Source organism: Heloderma suspectum, chromosome 11 (assembly GCF_057233095.1).
Source record: "Heloderma suspectum isolate Gila_16-S chromosome 11, 16-S_ref, whole genome shotgun sequence".
NCBI lineage: Eukaryota > Metazoa > Chordata > Lepidosauria > Squamata > Helodermatidae > Heloderma > Heloderma suspectum.
The window spans coordinates 21,515,664-21,532,027 of record NC_139468.1 but is presented as its reverse complement, the minus strand read 5'-3'; the positions used below and the strand labels follow the sequence as shown (position 1 = coordinate 21,532,027).

The window sequence follows — 16,364 nt, the reverse complement described above, 5'->3', positions numbered from 1 at the left end:
TGTACTTTGATTTAAAAGCATAAAATTAATGATGTGGAAGCTTGGCTGCCATGTCATTTAATTTCAAAAAGGCTTCAATAAACTATAAACTTCAGCTTCCTCTTTAAAACTCATGATGCACAATGTTTGAGAGGACTCCCATCAAATGTCACATTAGAATCTATTTTGCATTCTCCCCCCCCCTTTTTGAAAACTGTTGTGTGGGTTAAGGCGGAGTTTGTACTTGAAATGCAGAACATTATTCTGGATGTGCTTATGAAATTCATTTTCAGTATCTCAGTCTTCAGTGGAGTTACTGCTTTATAAAACATAACGGAAAGGAAACTTTCAAAAGGAATGCCTAAGGTTGACTTAAATCAAAGGCCTCAATTTGCTGGATGGATTGCAACATCCCATCTTATTAAAAATGTGTCTGAAATGCACCAGGCCTATTACAAAATAAAAATTAAGGGTTAAAACAATTAATTTGCTAAAAAAATCATAAAGTTCTGGATCAAAGTTTCTATCAAACTATGTTAACTGCTGCATAAAAATTGAAGTCTTCTTTCTCATGCACATACACACTCAAACTAGAAGTGACTGTAAATGCTCTTTGCATTTAAGATGCAGGTTTTAAAAAAGCAAATAGCACCAGCTAGGGTAGGCTGATAATTATGGGGCAGGAGCTATAACCCTTTCCTCCCCTGCTTTAGTCCTGGGAAAAATCTCCACTGAAGCTGGAATTTGATTTTGGCAGATATCCCCCACTGGCATCAACTTAAAGCAATTTTTTCCATCCTAAGTGTCTGCCTAAACATACATATACTATTCAGGGTATAAAGGAAAATCTGTGTACTGTGTTTCCTGCAGAAATGTTCCGTGGTGGAATGGGAGGCAGTATCGACAGAGATTTTGGACGAAGTGATATGACTATGAACCGTGGCTTTGGAGACTCGTTTGGAAGAATGGGTATGACCCTTGGGAAACTTGTATGGAATCGAACATCAAGCATGTAGCAAGGAAATTGCTTTCACGAGCAAACATTGTCACTTCATACTCATAATCCCCCCCCCCCCCCGATAGCTGTCTGTGTAAAGTATTGTGTTGTCTTTCTGGAGACAGACAAGGTGCAGGGCTTTTCCTGTACTACTTTTTGAGAGCGAATAGAATTAGACAAGTAAATTGAAGCAGTAATCAAATTAATACCTAGTAACTGTTAGTTCTCAGTCTTTTTAATGTTAAGAGATGCTTTTGCTAACTTGTGGGCTTGTTGCTCCACAAGTTATAGAGCGTAAAATATATGCTCTACTGACCATATATCTTAAATTCCATGAAGAAAACCATTCAGTGAGAACGCTGTAGTGAATACATTTTTCTCCTGCTCTAGGAGCCGCCCTAGTTTAGCTCTTGTATTTTTAGATGTATATGTCCCATGGATAGTACTCCCAGGAATAACGTTGCTGTGCTAAGAAAGTGGTTTGGTAGAATTCTCTAGCTTTAAGTGAAACAGAGTTATGTAACTTGATTTTTTTTTTCTGTCCTTGTTTAGGTGGTGCAATGGTTGGTGGTTTTGCAGGAGGAATGGGAGCTTCTAATATGGGCCCAGTAGGATCTGGAATGAGTAGGTTGACCTGTTTCAACCAAATATAAATTCTGGTTATAGAAGGTTTTTTAGTACTATACTTAGGTGGACCCCAAAAAACATGTCAGTGGCAGGAAAGAAACAATTGATTTTTCCTGGTTAGGTGGCTATAGTTTTAATGGAAGTTTATTATGATGTGGTTGTTCTGTAATGTTGCATACTTTGTTGTATCCCTTCCAACTTCTAGTATTTATAGTTGTTAGAGGTTGAGGAATAAAGTGTTTCCTGTGGAATAAGTTTCATTTTGAGACTGTTTAGGATGGATCATTTCTATAAACATAGCGAATATTGGAATTGGGGTCAAGTAAAACGGCAGGAACAAACATTAGCTGTATAGAATGTCAGATGACTGATTTACGCAGTGGTCTAACATCTGTCTGTAGAAGGGTGATTGATAGTCATCATGCATGGTTACAAAATAAATGAAAGGAGCATGTGCTGTACTATGTTAGGAACACTAAGTTCTCTGCACTATAAGTGTGTGAACATATTTCCAGTACTTACGTTGGAATATGATTCTAGCTCTCTTCCCTGATCACATTTAATAAGGAGTTTATATATTTACAGTTTCATGTTCATCAGAACTATTATGCTTTTTTGTGGTGGCGGGGCGGGGGGGAATGCAGGGTTTGGATGAATGAATTTCTGTAATAGGGACATAGGAAGCTGCCTTTAAACCAAGTCCAGGGATTGAACCTTGGACCTTTTGCGTGCAAAGCAAGTGCTCCACTACTGAGCTCTGGCTCCTCCCTGCCCTGAGTGTCTTATACTCACAATATTTTTAATATCCCTCTTTAGTTTGGAGGTTCTGATATTAACAACTAGTAATATCACATAGAACCTCACACAATCAATAGATGATAGTCATGGCCTGATAAGTCCGGAGTGAAGCAGGCACTTGCATTGAACTTCTTTTGGCATATAAGTGCAAACCACCCTAACTTTAGGTTTATCAGTGGTATCCCAAAAGTTGATTACAGGTGACAGTCATTGTGATGGTGGCATTGGCAGCATCCACTTGACTGAATAGGCCAGGGACTGACACAGCTATAAATCAGTAACTGTTAATTAAAAAAGTAGTTGCCACATGTACAGCCTCTTCACAAGAAAATATTTAGTTTTCTTTGCTGAAACTCATCTGCATTTTCCCCTGCATAAAACCAGTTTATCAATGAATGTGAAACAAAATCTAAAGCTTGTGTTTGTTATAAATGTTACTCTTGGATTACTAAAAGTAGGTGTGTGTTTTTCCCCTTCCCTCCCTGTGTTGGCAGGTAGTGGAATAAGCGGCATGAACAGTATGACTGGAGGAATGGGAATGGGAATGGATCGGATGAGCTCCAGTTTTGATCGAATGGGCCCAACCATGGGAACTGGCCTGGACAGAAATATTGATATGGATCGAGGATTTGTGCCTGGTCCAATGGGAAGTGGTGTGAGAGATCGAGTAGGCTCCAAAGGCAACCAAATATTTGTCAGAAATGTAAGCATATTAATTAAACTAATTAGCAGCGTAATTCTCTTGCTTTTTCTCCTTATGTTACTATATGCTTATCTTCATTTCAGCTTCCTTTTGACTTGACCTGGCAGAAGCTTAAGGAAAAATTCAGCCAGTGTGGTAAGTATTAGGCACAAATGTTGTTGCCTCTCAAATAGAGATAACCACAACAGAGATGGTAGGGTGAGATAAGTCTATCAGTGGTTTATGGCAGATGATTCAGGGGGCGTGTTCTGCAGTTCATACAGGGCATTGGCCAGGTTTGTTGGAGCTCACCTTCGCTGTGCAGGAACAGAGTGGACATCCTAAAACATACCCAGTGTTCTCCTGCAGTATATGTTTCAGGGGAATATCTTGTTTCAGGGAAACATGATTTTCATTACTGATCTTCTTCACTGAGGAACCTCCAAGGTTCCCCAGAACACAGTGGGCTGGTTCAGTCATAAACACCAAACCACAGTTCTCACTAAGTGTGGCTTAGGGTGCAATCCTATAGAGATAGACGGGCGCCTTCGACCTCCCCTGAGGTGACCACCTATCCAATGCAGGGCAGCACGGAGGAGAGGATTCCCTCTGTGCTGTAGCCACCCTGCACTTTGTCTTAGACTCGCATTTTTGTGCATCTAAGCGCAGCTTTGGGGAGGGTGCAGGAATGGGGCTGGAGAGCATATGGTCTCCTCCCATCCCTACCCCCAGGAACGCCTTGTTTTCACCCCTCCATGCTCTATGTTATGAGCATGGAGGCAGTGACGGTGCAGTTCTCTCTGCGTGAGCTATGGGGTGGGGGTGGGCGGGGAGCACGGTTTCCCGGTTATGAGCTCATACCATTGTCTAGAAGTTTGGAGCTGGGAAACCAAAAAATCCTATCTCCCCCAAATGCTGTCTAGGGGACATAGGATTGCTCTCTCCAACTACAAACCATGATTTGTTTTTCAGATGTATAGGCAAACCATGGTTTGTGTGATATCTCTGAGAATCCCCAGATACTGTCCCAAATAATAGCCTCAGAAGGTGGTGCAATGCACCAGACCATACTTTGTGTTTCCTGATGTGATAAAAAACAGTTTACCCAAACTGTAGTTTGCAAACCTGTACCTAAATTTTAACAAACCATGGTTTGGGTTTACATCTGAACCCACTTTGGTTTGAAACCCCTGCTAATATATTACGACTACAGTGAGAAGCCTGCTACACTTCATTTTCCTTTCATATTTTATAAGCTGTTTTGAGCTTTTCCTCTTTTGGGGGGGAAAAGTGAGGTTTAAGTTCTGTCTATATATGTCCTTGATAACTGGGGTCTTCCTTTAAGGATGCCAGAATGTTGTAGTAATGCTGTTACTTGGCATTCCTATAAACTGTAGACATCTTGGTGGTAGCTTTGTGTGTAGCTTTTTTTACGTTCTGTTCAGCAAATAATGATTTTGAATTAAGGTCCAAAACATCTACGTGGTCTTTCTAAAGGGAATATAATCTCTACCTTTATTTCCTTTCTGTGAAAGGTCATCCTTTGTCTACTGTTGAGCTATCTGTTCAAAGAGAAAAGATGTTTTATGGTTTCTTGTAAAGTGCTTAAGTCAGAGCTCATCCAGATGTTCTGGCCAAGAACTTCCATCATCCCCCATCATTGGCCATGCTGGCTATGGCTGATGGGAATTGTAGGCCAAAACATCTGGAGTGCCACAAGTTGCCCTCCCCTGGCTTAAACTGTAATTTGTTTCCTTGACTGCACAGCTCTTCAATCTTAGATTTGTCGCAATCTATAAATAAACCTTCACAAAAATGTCTAGTTCTTAAAATGTCAATTTTTTTCCAGTGGCTTTTCATGTCAGCTTGAACATATTTTCTTGTGCTTTTGTCCATTTAATAAAACATCAAAAAGAAAGATTGTTAGTATGTGAAATCTGCTCTTTATAGTGACCTCTGTATGTGGCTTAAGAAGCTGAGGCTTTCTATGTTTTTTTTTTTTTTAATTTAGCATAGGCACCTATCCCAGTGTGAGGTGGAAACTCCTAAGGTGACCAGAAATGCACCCAGGAAGGCCTTTGTTGGATTTACTTGATTTTTAAGGGCCTTTAAGGGACTATAAACATAGTCTGAAAATATATATGATTGTACCATTCAAGGCTAATTGGAAAACTGTCCAAGATTTTCAGTAAAGATGCCTGTTGCCTCCATTGCTTGAGATCGTCTAAGTGCCTAAAATGTTAGAATTTTGAGAATCCAGAATTGCTCAGTCTTTTTGCTGCTGGCATTCTTGTAAATATCTAATTTGTCAATTCAGCTTTACTTGAGGAAGCAGAGGAAAAATGTCTAGGGTAAAGGAGAGAGACTCACCATAGTCAAAACTGTGATTGCTTTGAACTGCTGAAAGCAGGATAGATGAAATTCAAGGAGAGGGCACAAATTATAGGAGCAAGTAGATGTGATAGAGCTGTGGTAATGGGTGAAAAGGGATGGGAACTAAAGGTGGTCAAATAGAGGAGGAAATGAGAGGCAGGCTGGAGTACAGTGGGGTTTGAGGTGATGTAGAGTGCACATGCCTCTGTGTCTAGCTTATTTGATAATTTAGAGTTTTAAAATGATGTATAGTGATTGTGGGATTCCTATTTTCATGATTTCATTGTAAGCTAAACTAAACTTTAACTTTGTTTGTTCAGGTCATGTAATGTTTGCAGAAATAAAAATGGAGAATGGAAAATCGAAAGGCTGTGGAACAGTCAGATTTGACTCGCCAGAATCAGCAGAAAAGGCCTGTAGAATAATGAACGGCATAAAAATCAGTGGCAGAGAAATTGATGTACGTTTGGATCGCATTGCATAATTTATAACTACATGTTGAGGAACATTCCTTTTGTCAGTTTAGCTTCTCTCTCTCTCTCTCTCCCCCCCCCCCGTCCCCCTAGTGAGTAATTTTAGTAACATTGTATGCTTTACTTGAGTTGGAAAAACAAAACTTTTAAAAACCCACCAGCCTTTAACAGTATACTGTTTAAGATACTGTGAACTTGTTGACTGACTCTTGCTACATTCTGGTTTTTGAAGAGAACTTTCCTGACTTGTTTAGTGGTATGAATATCCACACTTTCTTGTGAAGTCTAGAAGCTGTGGCTGTTTAATACCTCTCCAAAATCATGCTAAGTGTCTCTAGTCATTCAGTTTAAATGAATGGTTCTACTGTTTTTAATAAAACAAGCCATTTTCTCTGTTTAACAAAGACTGTATAGTGGGACTTGTTTTGTGTCAGATTTCCCCATATTGCAATTGTAATGTAAAGAGTGTCTTCCCTTCCCCCGAATTTGTTTTACATGCATTTATAGTCACTGCTACTCCTATCTCTGAAAGGCAATGCTCTCATTAATTCTTGAGTTTTGAGCTTTACAGTGATTTTTATGTCATAATGTGGAATTTCTGTAAATAAGTTTTAGAGCCCAAAGGGAATTCTGGAGTTTTTCGTTTGACTAAATGAAGAAAGACTTTTCATTCCTTATGTTTATTTTTTATTGTTGATCACAGTGTTAAAAGCAACAACAACAAAACTAGTCACCACATGTCCTGATAGGATTGTTTCCTATGACTCCAAGTTCATAAAGAATTGCTAATACTGCAAATGTTAAGTACATCACTAGACAGACTCCCCCTAGTTTTTTGTCTAGCTTCCAGCCATTCAGGTGAACAGCCAGAAAAATAAAAGCAATGGAGCAAACGAGAGAGATGGTGGAGTAAGTCAAACCAGCGCTGTTCACTTGCACGGGAGCTGATGTGTCTACAAAGGCTGTCTTTATAAACCAGGGCAATCCCAAGCACAACAAATCAAACACATTGGATCCTACAATGTTTGACATGGCCATATCTCCTCTTCCTGTAAAATAAAATACATTTAAGTGTGTCAGCCTTAAAGAAACACTTCGCTGTGGCATTATACCAAATTTTTAAAATCTGGAATACCCTCTTCACAAAAATTGCTAGCTTGGATGCTTTTCAGTATTAACATGTCTGAAAATACCTTACAATGGGTGTTAAGAATTGCCTCGCTCAGTTCATCCAAGAGCCACCTAGTCTAGTATTCTGTCTCCCAACAGTGGCCATCTGCTGCCTGATTGAGTGTATGTGGGACCTTATTGTGTTGTGCTGACATGTCAACATGGGGGAAATGCCCTCTTTCCAGTGTTGCAAGCTACTTCACAATGGTGTGGGTGTGAAAATGTTGAAAGGTGGCTTACCTTTCCTAGCCACCAGTACGCTGGCAATTGTATCTGGTATGCTTGTTCCTGCTGCTAGTAGTGTAAGACCCATTACAGTTTCTGGAATTTGCAAGGTTTCCCCTATAACGGGAAAAATCAAAATTAAGTTTTATTTTAAAGGTCAAAGAATGGATCACTTTAAAGGGATCAGTTTATAAAATGAAAATGAACAGATTACAATACTTCATCTTGGTTGTTTGTGCATTAAGAAATAAGTATACTCAAAGCAGTTATTTAATCAATTTAACAATAATAAATTCAACCTTCCGAGTTTCGGAAATAGCATGAAAGCCTGTAAAGTCTCCCTTTAAATACAGGAGAAGCTTGCTATTGATAATTACAGCCCTCTTTTGGAGTGGCTGCAACTAGCATAATTCCTTCTGTTCCTTTGGCATCTTTATCACATGAGCTGTTGAAGTCATATGGACAGCTAACCCCTCTTAATAAGCTACTCTTGAAAGAAACACAAATTCCCATGGGAGGAGGGGTGTGAAGGCTGCTGATAATCCTTATTCTGAAACTTTCAAATGGCAGTGCTGTGAAAGTTCAGATAGGAAATCAACTTTAAGCCTTTAGATTCTAGAAATTAATGAAAGGGCACTGTCTTTATCACTGTAATAGTTGTTTAGGATCTGAATTTCTAAGGTATTGATGTCAGATCTGATTTGACTTATGCTTCTGATGCCTGAAAATGAATTAAATATTCAAATTACCCAATAACAGTTTGCTGTATAATCAAAGGTTGAATCCAGGTGTTGTCTAACATATGATTCCCATTTATTTCTTCTAATATTTCAATTGCAAAAGGACAGATAGGAAAGTCTCTAGTATAGTCCTAAGTGACTGATTTTTAGCTCATCCTTGGAAAGACTCGATTTTGGTATATAAATGCAAGTGAGTATGATCTGTAGGAGAAGAACTGTAATCTAGTGGTAGATTACATACTTTGCATGCAGAAGCTCTTGGGTTCTGTCCACAGGATCTTCAGTGAAAAGCATTAGGTAGCAGGAGATGGGAAAGACTCTGGAGAGTGGTTGCCAGAGTAGACAATATAGGGCTAGATGGACAAATAGACCTGGATCACACATAATACTAAGCCATAGTTTATTTCAATCATTGTTTGTTATCCTACCAAAGGTTTGTCAGGCCCATGATTCCCACAAACCATGGTTTTCTCAGTCCCTGGGTTGTTTTCCTCCACCTCGACTCGTTACCTCCCCGTATCCCAACGGCCTTTCTGGCACTACAGTAGTGGCGTGTAGAAAGGCTGGGGTTTTTTGACCGCTCTTGCCTGCTGCCCTTGCAGCCTGGTGAAACAAGCCATAAATAGCCCACAATTCTGGGTCTGCGCATAATGACAACCCATGGTTTAAACAACCCACAGTTCAGAACCCAACAAACCATGGGTTCTCTTCATGGGTTGTTCATGGTTAACCCATAGTTCTGGGTTTCCATGTAAACTCATGGTTAATTAAACCATGTGTTGTCATTATGTGCAAACCAGGTCATACTCTGACCTAGTATAATGCAGCTTTTATGTTTAATTGCTTGAAATATAATTTATTCAGATTAGAAATGTTAGCCACATTGACTGGCTATGTACGGTCTGTCTGTTTCAAACAAGAGTGCTGGGGTTAACATTCATTTCCCATAAGAGATGTCTAAGTCTGTGTCTTAAAATTCTACTTCATCTCAGGCAAAGCCCTTTCCTGATGTGCTCTGCACAGAATGATCCCGCAGCTTGTTCCTCCTCCAGCCAGTGAGTGCAGGTTGTTTTCTAGAGAGGCAGGAGTGAGCTGCTAGGTCATCTTTTGCAAAGCGCTAAATGGGGATGGAATCTGTAGGCTAACTTGACACACAGTAGCAGTGGGTTGTATCTTGCTGGCCGGGAAGGAGCTTCTCAGCACACATGCTGGGGAATCGGGAATGTTCCCAATTTGCGACCATGCTTTAAGTGTAAGGCGTGCCCTGGGCTCTCGTCCATAAAATGAATTGGCCTTGTGTGGGAGCAAGGCATTAACTGTCAGAGATGTACAGTCTTAAGCATGATCACTTAAGCGGAAGTACCACTGAAACCAGGATTTCTGTTTGATGTTGCTGCTTAATTGATGATTGGCAAACGGAACATTACACTGCTGGGGTGAATACATACCCGCTATTGTTACCATCCATACAAGAATGTATGTAAATGCAGAAATCCACACTGCTGACATGAAGAATGTAAGCATGAACCAGTTCTTCCAAAACTGCTTTCTGCAGTCAGGTATTGTCAAATAGAGTACAGTAATAATCGGAAGGGAGAGCACCCACAGAACTCTCTTCAGATCTGCTTCAGGCATCACGAACACACTTGGAGGATCTGTCCGAGAGAACCATTTAAGAAATGAGATTTTGGGGTGTTTTTTTTTAAAGTCATGGTTTAAAGAAGTGCATAATTTCCCTGGTATGAATGTTGACATTTTAAACATGTACATCGTTACCTGCATTACAAATTTATAGGACTTACTAGTCATTCCAATAAAATTTTCTTCTTGTAATGTATCAGAACTAATTGCAAATTACTAGTTATTCATGATGTACAGGTTTTATGGTGTTTAGACCTCGTAAAAATAAATTAAAAATAAACAGTGTAACTCAGGAAGCAAAACTTAGGTTTCCATATATGCTCCACAGGTAATCCAGAGTACTCTGTGTGTGAACATCTGAGGGGGTATGACCCAATCCAGGACTTGTGCAGTCCTATTTAAGCTTATGCGGCACCTGTGCCATAACGTAATTTAAAACACTTCAGGCACTTATTAGGAAAATCCTAAAATTAATTTGAGAGGCTAATAATTTTGGCCTAGAAAATTTAAAGCTGACTGCACCAGCAACAGAACTCTTAGTAAGATTTGCACGAATACCTTCAGAAATTGTATCGAGACCATGTAAACTTATTGAAACTTGAGAATAATTTGACTCGTCATGAAAAATTCCGCTGTCTGCTCTTGACTGTCGATGAACAAGGGCCCCCGTTTCTGCCTTCCACCCAATCAGAGGCTGCTGTTCAGCTTCTTCCGTAGTCACTGTGAAACAGGTACAGCAAGGACTAAACTTCTTCATGATGTACTGGTTGATTTTAATGTCAAAGCAGAGCACCAGAATATAGACTCCGTATATTAACAGGAGTAAAGTGCATTCATACCTAGAATAAAGTAAAAATGCATGTAAAAATCTATTAAGTTGTTTCATTAGGGGGTTTTTTTTGTACTTGGTACATTTTATATTAAAAATTCACATTTGAGGGTAGACGCATATTCCAAAGTGATGTGGTATGGCTTTTCTCTTGAGAAAGACTGGATTTGCAAGGCAAGATGGGAACACAGGAAGCCACCTTCTATTGGAATCAAAGCATCTTGCTCAGTATTGTCTGCTACATCGAGTGGCAGTGGCTCCCCAGGGTTTTGAATAGGCACCTTTCCCAGTTGTACCTGTAGACCAGGGAATTGAACCTGGGACCTTTTACATGCAAAAGCATGAGCGATGGCCCTCATATTTGTCCTCTTAAGAGCTCCCAACATTTCCCATAGTAGTCTTTGTCTATGAGGGTCTAAAAGAGAAGAGTGGGCAGAAGGTTGATCCAATAGATCTCTGGCTAATTTGCAAGTGATCAGTGAGGATTTCTGACTTCCAATTATTTAACAAAATGACTTCCCACCTACCCCATGCCCTAAATTATACTGCTGAAATGAAGAAAGCTTGGAGTAAGCAGGAGTGGATTTTTGTGTGGAAGGACTATGAGCTCCATTCAACTCTGATACTTGAAACAAATTCTTGGGCTCAGAATTCTTCAATTCTTAAGCGTATGTCTTTTGCACCAAGCTCCAGTTGGTTGATCTCAGGGTTCTAGTAAAAAGCCAATGGTGTGTCTAGTCCAGCATCCCTTTTTCCACAGTGTCCAAGCAGATGCCTCTGGCTAGTGCACAAGTAGGGTGAAATGGCAATAACTCTCCCACTGTGTTCTTCTGTGATTGGTATTCAGAGGGAAGCTGTCTGTGATCCTGGGGGCAATATATAGTTATCATGACTAATAGCTATTGATAGCCTTACCCTCTATGAACTTGTCTAATCCCCTTTTAAAGTTGGTGACCATCTCTATATCTTGTAGAGGAGGCTGTAGTGCGCCCTCTCCTGAAGAAGACCTCCCTGGACCCAGAGGTGTGTTGCACTCCTCTTGAAGGATCAGGTGCGTAGCTTGGGAGTACTCCCAGGTCCTCTTCTGTCACTGGAGCCCGAGGTGGACTCCATGGCCGGAGTACTTGGGGCCAGCTTCGGCTGATCTGCCAGCTACGGCCTTTCCTGGACAGGGAAAACCTAGCCAGAGTAGTGCACGTGCTGGTAATTTCCCAATTAGACTACTGCAATGCACTTTACGTGGGGCTGCCCTTGAAGACAGCAGGTAGTGGAAGTTGCACCTAGTACAAAATGCAGCAGCGAGACTGTTGACCGGTCTCACGAAGAGCATATAACATCAGTCTTAAAAGGAATTGCACTGGCTGCCGATACGCTTCCGGCTGGAATTCAAGGTGCTAGTGATGACATTTAAAGTCCTAAGCAGCTTGGGATCTTGATATTTGAGGGAGTGCCTCCCCCTATATATACGCCTGCCTGAGGATTGAGATCTGTTGGAGGAGCCCTCCTCTGCGTCCCACCAGTGCAAGACATAACATGGTGGGAGGTGAGAGAGGGCTTTCTCTGCTGTGGCACCCCGATTATGGAATGCCCTCCCCTTGGAGGCCTGATTGGCACAGACATTGGTTTCATTTCGGTGCCAAGTTAAAACACGGCTTTTTATGAAAGCCTTTGAGGGCTAAATGCATTCCCTAAAGTAGCACACTGTTTTAACTGAATTAGTGTTTTAGATTTTAAATTGGTATTAGCTTGCTTAATGGTTTAATATGTTTTTAGATGTTTATTTATTGTTTTATACTGTCTAAATTGATTTTATCTGTACGCCACCCTGAGATCCTAATGATATAGGGTGGGATATAAATGTTTTAAATACATAAAATAGAAGTGAATCCTGTAGTTTTATGCGCTGTATGAACAAGTACTTCCTTTTGTCTGACCTGAATCTCCCACCATTCAGTTGTTTGGGATGGCTGCAGGCCATTATGAGAGAAGGAGAAACAGTTATCTTCATTTAATTTCTCCACACTTTCCACACCATTTATTCACTTTCTCCACACAATGCACAATTTTATACACCTCTATCATGTCTAGCCCCAAATATTGTAACATTTCCTCCTAAGGGAGTTGCTCCAGCCCTGAGATCATTTGTTCGTCTTTTCTGCACTTTTTCCAGCTCAACAATATCCTTTTTGAGAGATTGTGCATGTGATCATTGTCAGTCCCACATCATATGGAACTGGACATATTCTGCTCTTGCTGTTTCCTGCCTGCAGGAAAACAAAGTACTAGCGGCTATTACAATTAAGCTTCTTTGTCACACTGAAGTTGGTATTGATTGAACAGTCTCCCCATTCCAGGTCTAATCATGCATAGGCTAGCCCTATGTAATGCCAAGATTGGTATCCCAAACCTTGTACATGCTGATAAATACCTTATCTGGGGTGAAGCATACTGAAGAGTATGTGTAAGAATTAGGGCTGCCCACCAGTTAAAGTATTTAGTTGATCATCTGACTTTTAACTGATAGAATAAAATTTGCATATCGCTGAAACTTCAACACCGGTGGCTTTTTTGAGATACTGAAGGAACTACAAGACCTTACAATGTAAGAAAGAAGAGTTACCACCTATCTTGAGGTAATAAAATCGTCTAATGCTTCCTATTACATTGACATACCAGAACCAAATTTACGTGTGCCCTTAACTCCTGCTCAAACTGATTAATCAACAGATTAAACCAAACAGCTTGTAATAGGTTGTGTAAAAGGTTTACAATGCATTTACTAGCCAGTTGTCAGTATCTGTGCTGCTGTACAGTCAAGTAAAATTTCACATTGGTTAATAAAGAGAACAGACAATGTTATTGTACAGCTGACTTGCTCCATGTTGATCATTCACAGAATGCTAGGTGGGCACTTACCAGTAAACTTTGTTGTCGATTATCATCAGAAGAACTGCTGTTGCACTAACTGCATAGGCCAAACAGTCTCTAAACAGTGGCCAGCAAGACAGTCTCAAAACCTACAGAATATAATTAAGGCATACTTTTACAGAAGTAAAAGTTTACAGCATTTACCGATTTTTCTAATAGTTGTGTCTTGGATTACGCGTGTACTAAATTTCTAGATCGAGAGGGGCATTAGGTAGATTGGGATCTACTGGTAGCTCTTTGGGTGATTTGCAGTAGATCAATCTCTCCTAGTTCCAATTGTTTAACTGTTACAATATTTACGTCAAAAGTAGACTATTGAAGTCCCTGATCTATAGTAACTCAGATGTAGATTTGTATTTGTGTATGCAGGTTATCCCAGTGTATGGCTCACGGGCTTCAGGAGGTAACTGGACTTGTCTCCTCAGCCACCATTTTGCATCTTACTCTAATTGATGGACTTCATGGTTCTAGTAAAATGCAGGATGCATCCTGCAAGCCTGAAGTCTGCCCTCCCCTGCTCCATCCCATCTGGAAATGCCATAAAAATTTCAGTAACCCTGTAAATGAGCCAGTCGGTGAGTCCTAAGAATTATTTACTCTTATCTATATAAAAATATATTTACACATAAAATAATGCTATGTCATATAACTGTTGTATTTAGACCTACATTCTTCAGCTTTCTAAAAGTTATTGAACCACAGTGACTAGAGAAGCTTGCCAAATGTTTTTTACTATCTTCAAATTGATTACATGCTACTTTGCCACTATGTTAAGTTCAGTTGACCTCAGATGAAGTTGGCTTTTGCAGTAGGCCTTGAGGAAACAGTTTAAGAGAATAATAAAAGTGGGTACATACTACACTAGATAAGAGCCCGCAAGCTGCACAGATACCGAGAAGGTTGTAGATTGCAGAGCCGAGGATGGTGCTGACTCCAATGTCTCCCTTTGAGACAAAAACTCCTAAAAGTGACAGTGGAAATTAATGCTGTTGAGTGATGCTTTACAGGTGGGATGCAAGGAATTCTGTGTTCTGTTTAAAGTGTGGGTTAACTTTACCTAAGAAGGCTGTGACAAATTCAGGAGCAGAGCTACCAGCTGCCATGAAAGTTGCTCCTGCAACATCCTGAGAGAGGCCAAGGGCTACAGTAAGGAACAAAGAGGTGAGAAGCAAGGAAAGTATATATGAATATCAGGGCTGTGAGTAATTCTGGGTATAATAACTGAAGCAGCAGATCCGGGTTTTAGAACACAGGTTATGCTGAACTATTGTAAAGTAGAGTGGGGGTGGGGATTTGAAATGGAAGTGGTGGACTTGCTTTAGTGTATAGTTGTTCCCACCTGGGGTGGGCAGTTCGTTTTCCTTTCGCCATCTCCAGTTAAAACACGAGTGTTGAAACTCTGCAGTCAGAGTGGAATACCATTTTGGAGAAGCTCTTTTTTGTGCATGTGTTGGAATTCCAGTGATGGGTGAGGCCAAAGGCAAAAGGAGTGAGGCCAAAAATGCCAGCATATTTTAGCTTAAAGCTCCTACTACAAGAAATGAAGCCTTAGGAGAGGCATAGTTAAACTATGGAACTCGCTACCACAGGCTGTGGTGATGGCCATCAATTTGGACAGCTTTAAAAGGGGCTTAGGAGGAAAAGGCTATCAATGGCTACTAGTCTTGATGGCTATGGGCTACTTCCAGTACCACAGGCAGTGAGCCTATGTACACCAGTTGCTGGGGAACATGGGTGGGAGGGTGCCGTTGTGCTTGTGGGTTCCTGGTCAACAGCTGGTTGGCCACTGTGTGAACTGAATGCTGGACTACATGGATCCTTGGTCTGATCTAGCAGGGCTCTTCTTATGTTCTTATGATGTCCTTTTAGACCGGGGGGGGGGGGGCTGCACAGAGGCTGAAAAAACACCAATCAGGTGACAGTTGGGAGAATGGGGGTGGGGCCAGGGGAATGGGTGTGGCAATCTGGGGAACCCTGGAAAGCTGGATTTGGCCCCTAGGCCTGAGGTTTTGTACCCCTGAGTGTAAAGGATCAGGTAGCAGATAAGGGGAAAGGTCTCTTGCCTGTAACCCTGGACAGCTGTTGCAAGTCAAAGTAGATAATGCTGGGTGATAGAAAACAATCTGACCTGGATTAAAGCAACTCTCTGTATTCCTATGGCAGGATAAAGTGTGGAATTCTCTCCCCAGTCTCCCACCCTTACACACACTTTCTCTTCCACTGGCTGCAGAGTCTTCCAGCCAGACTCTACAACTCATCCTTGAAACTCAACTGGTAGAACAGCGGATGGCCTGGGTGCAGAACTTGAATATCCTTTTAGTAGAAATACACACAGCCCTGCCCATAATTCATACTTTTCCTAGCACTTTTCCAGAAGAGGTGAACACTTCCAATCGCTTTGACTTAACGAAGAATGCCATTTGTTTAATCTTTAAAATGGCTGTAAAATGGTTTTACTGACATAAAATGGAAGTGGTACATTGGAACACCAGAGGTACGCTGGTGTTTTTTGCTAGCCTTAACATTACTTGCTGTGGATATTTGGCCTGTAAAAAGCTACACAATGCTGCATAACTTTTTTGGGGGTGGGACCCTTCTAGATTGTAATTGCCTTGTGAACAGAATAATGATCTCAAACATTTGTTTAGTTTTTGTAGAAAAGATTACCTTTTTAAAAACAAACAAACCACACAACACATACATAAAAAGAAGAAAAAAACAACTTACAATCACTGATTATTTCCAGGGAAGGAAGGAAGTAATCATCACATACAATGGACACAGCCAAAAACATATAAAGAATGATGATGAAATAGATAATGATGCCTCCATTTTCTCGCTCTTGCTGTGTAAAAAATCCTTCTGGGAATTCCGATAATGGGGACAGAATGCACTGGCTTCT

At 40.7% G+C, this 16,364-nt stretch overlaps 2 protein-coding genes across 3 annotated transcripts in view; one reads left to right on the top strand and one right to left on the bottom strand.

Annotated features, from left to right (window-relative positions):
• MYEF2 (myelin expression factor 2) overlaps positions 1 to 9,899 on the top strand; it is a 23,509-nt gene extending 13,610 nt beyond the window's left edge. For both annotated transcript variants that reach the window (XM_084817110.1, XM_084817109.1), the window contains 5 exons: positions 850 to 948; positions 1,529 to 1,600; positions 2,896 to 3,104; positions 3,188 to 3,239; positions 5,777 to 9,899. In XM_084817110.1, coding sequence (XP_084673236.1) covers positions 850 to 948; positions 1,529 to 1,600; positions 2,896 to 3,104; positions 3,188 to 3,239; positions 5,777 to 5,940 — 596 coding nt within the window. In that variant the 3' untranslated portion in view covers positions 5,941 to 9,899. The remainder of the gene's footprint in view (positions 1 to 849; positions 949 to 1,528; positions 1,601 to 2,895; positions 3,105 to 3,187; positions 3,240 to 5,776) is intronic.
• Positions 5,984 to 16,364, bottom strand: SLC24A5 (solute carrier family 24 member 5). The gene is made up of 8 exons (XM_084817108.1): positions 16,190 to 16,364; positions 14,520 to 14,603; positions 14,320 to 14,423; positions 13,451 to 13,551; positions 10,264 to 10,544; positions 9,513 to 9,719; positions 7,340 to 7,441; positions 5,984 to 6,978 (listed from the first exon to the last, which is right to left on the bottom strand). The coding sequence occupies exons 1-8, from the start codon at positions 16,254 to 16,256 to the stop codon at positions 6,656 to 6,658; spliced, it is 1,269 nt and encodes a 422-aa protein (XP_084673234.1). The 5' UTR covers positions 16,257 to 16,364; the 3' UTR covers positions 5,984 to 6,655.

Excerpts from the sequence above, each read along its gene's own strand:
- SLC24A5 (XM_084817108.1), bottom strand. The coding sequence starts at position 16,256 with ATGTTTTTGGCTGTGTCCATTGTATGTGATGATTACTTCCTTCCTTCC. Across the intron at positions 14,424-14,519 it reads ATTTGTCACAGCCTTCTTAG|GAGTTTTTGTCTCAAAGGGA; the intron begins GTAAAGTTAACC and ends TGTCACTTTTAG. Across the intron at positions 9,720-10,263 it reads TCTCGATACAATTTCTGAAG|ATCCTCCAAGTGTGTTCGTG; the intron begins GTATTCGTGCAA and ends TCTCTCGGACAG.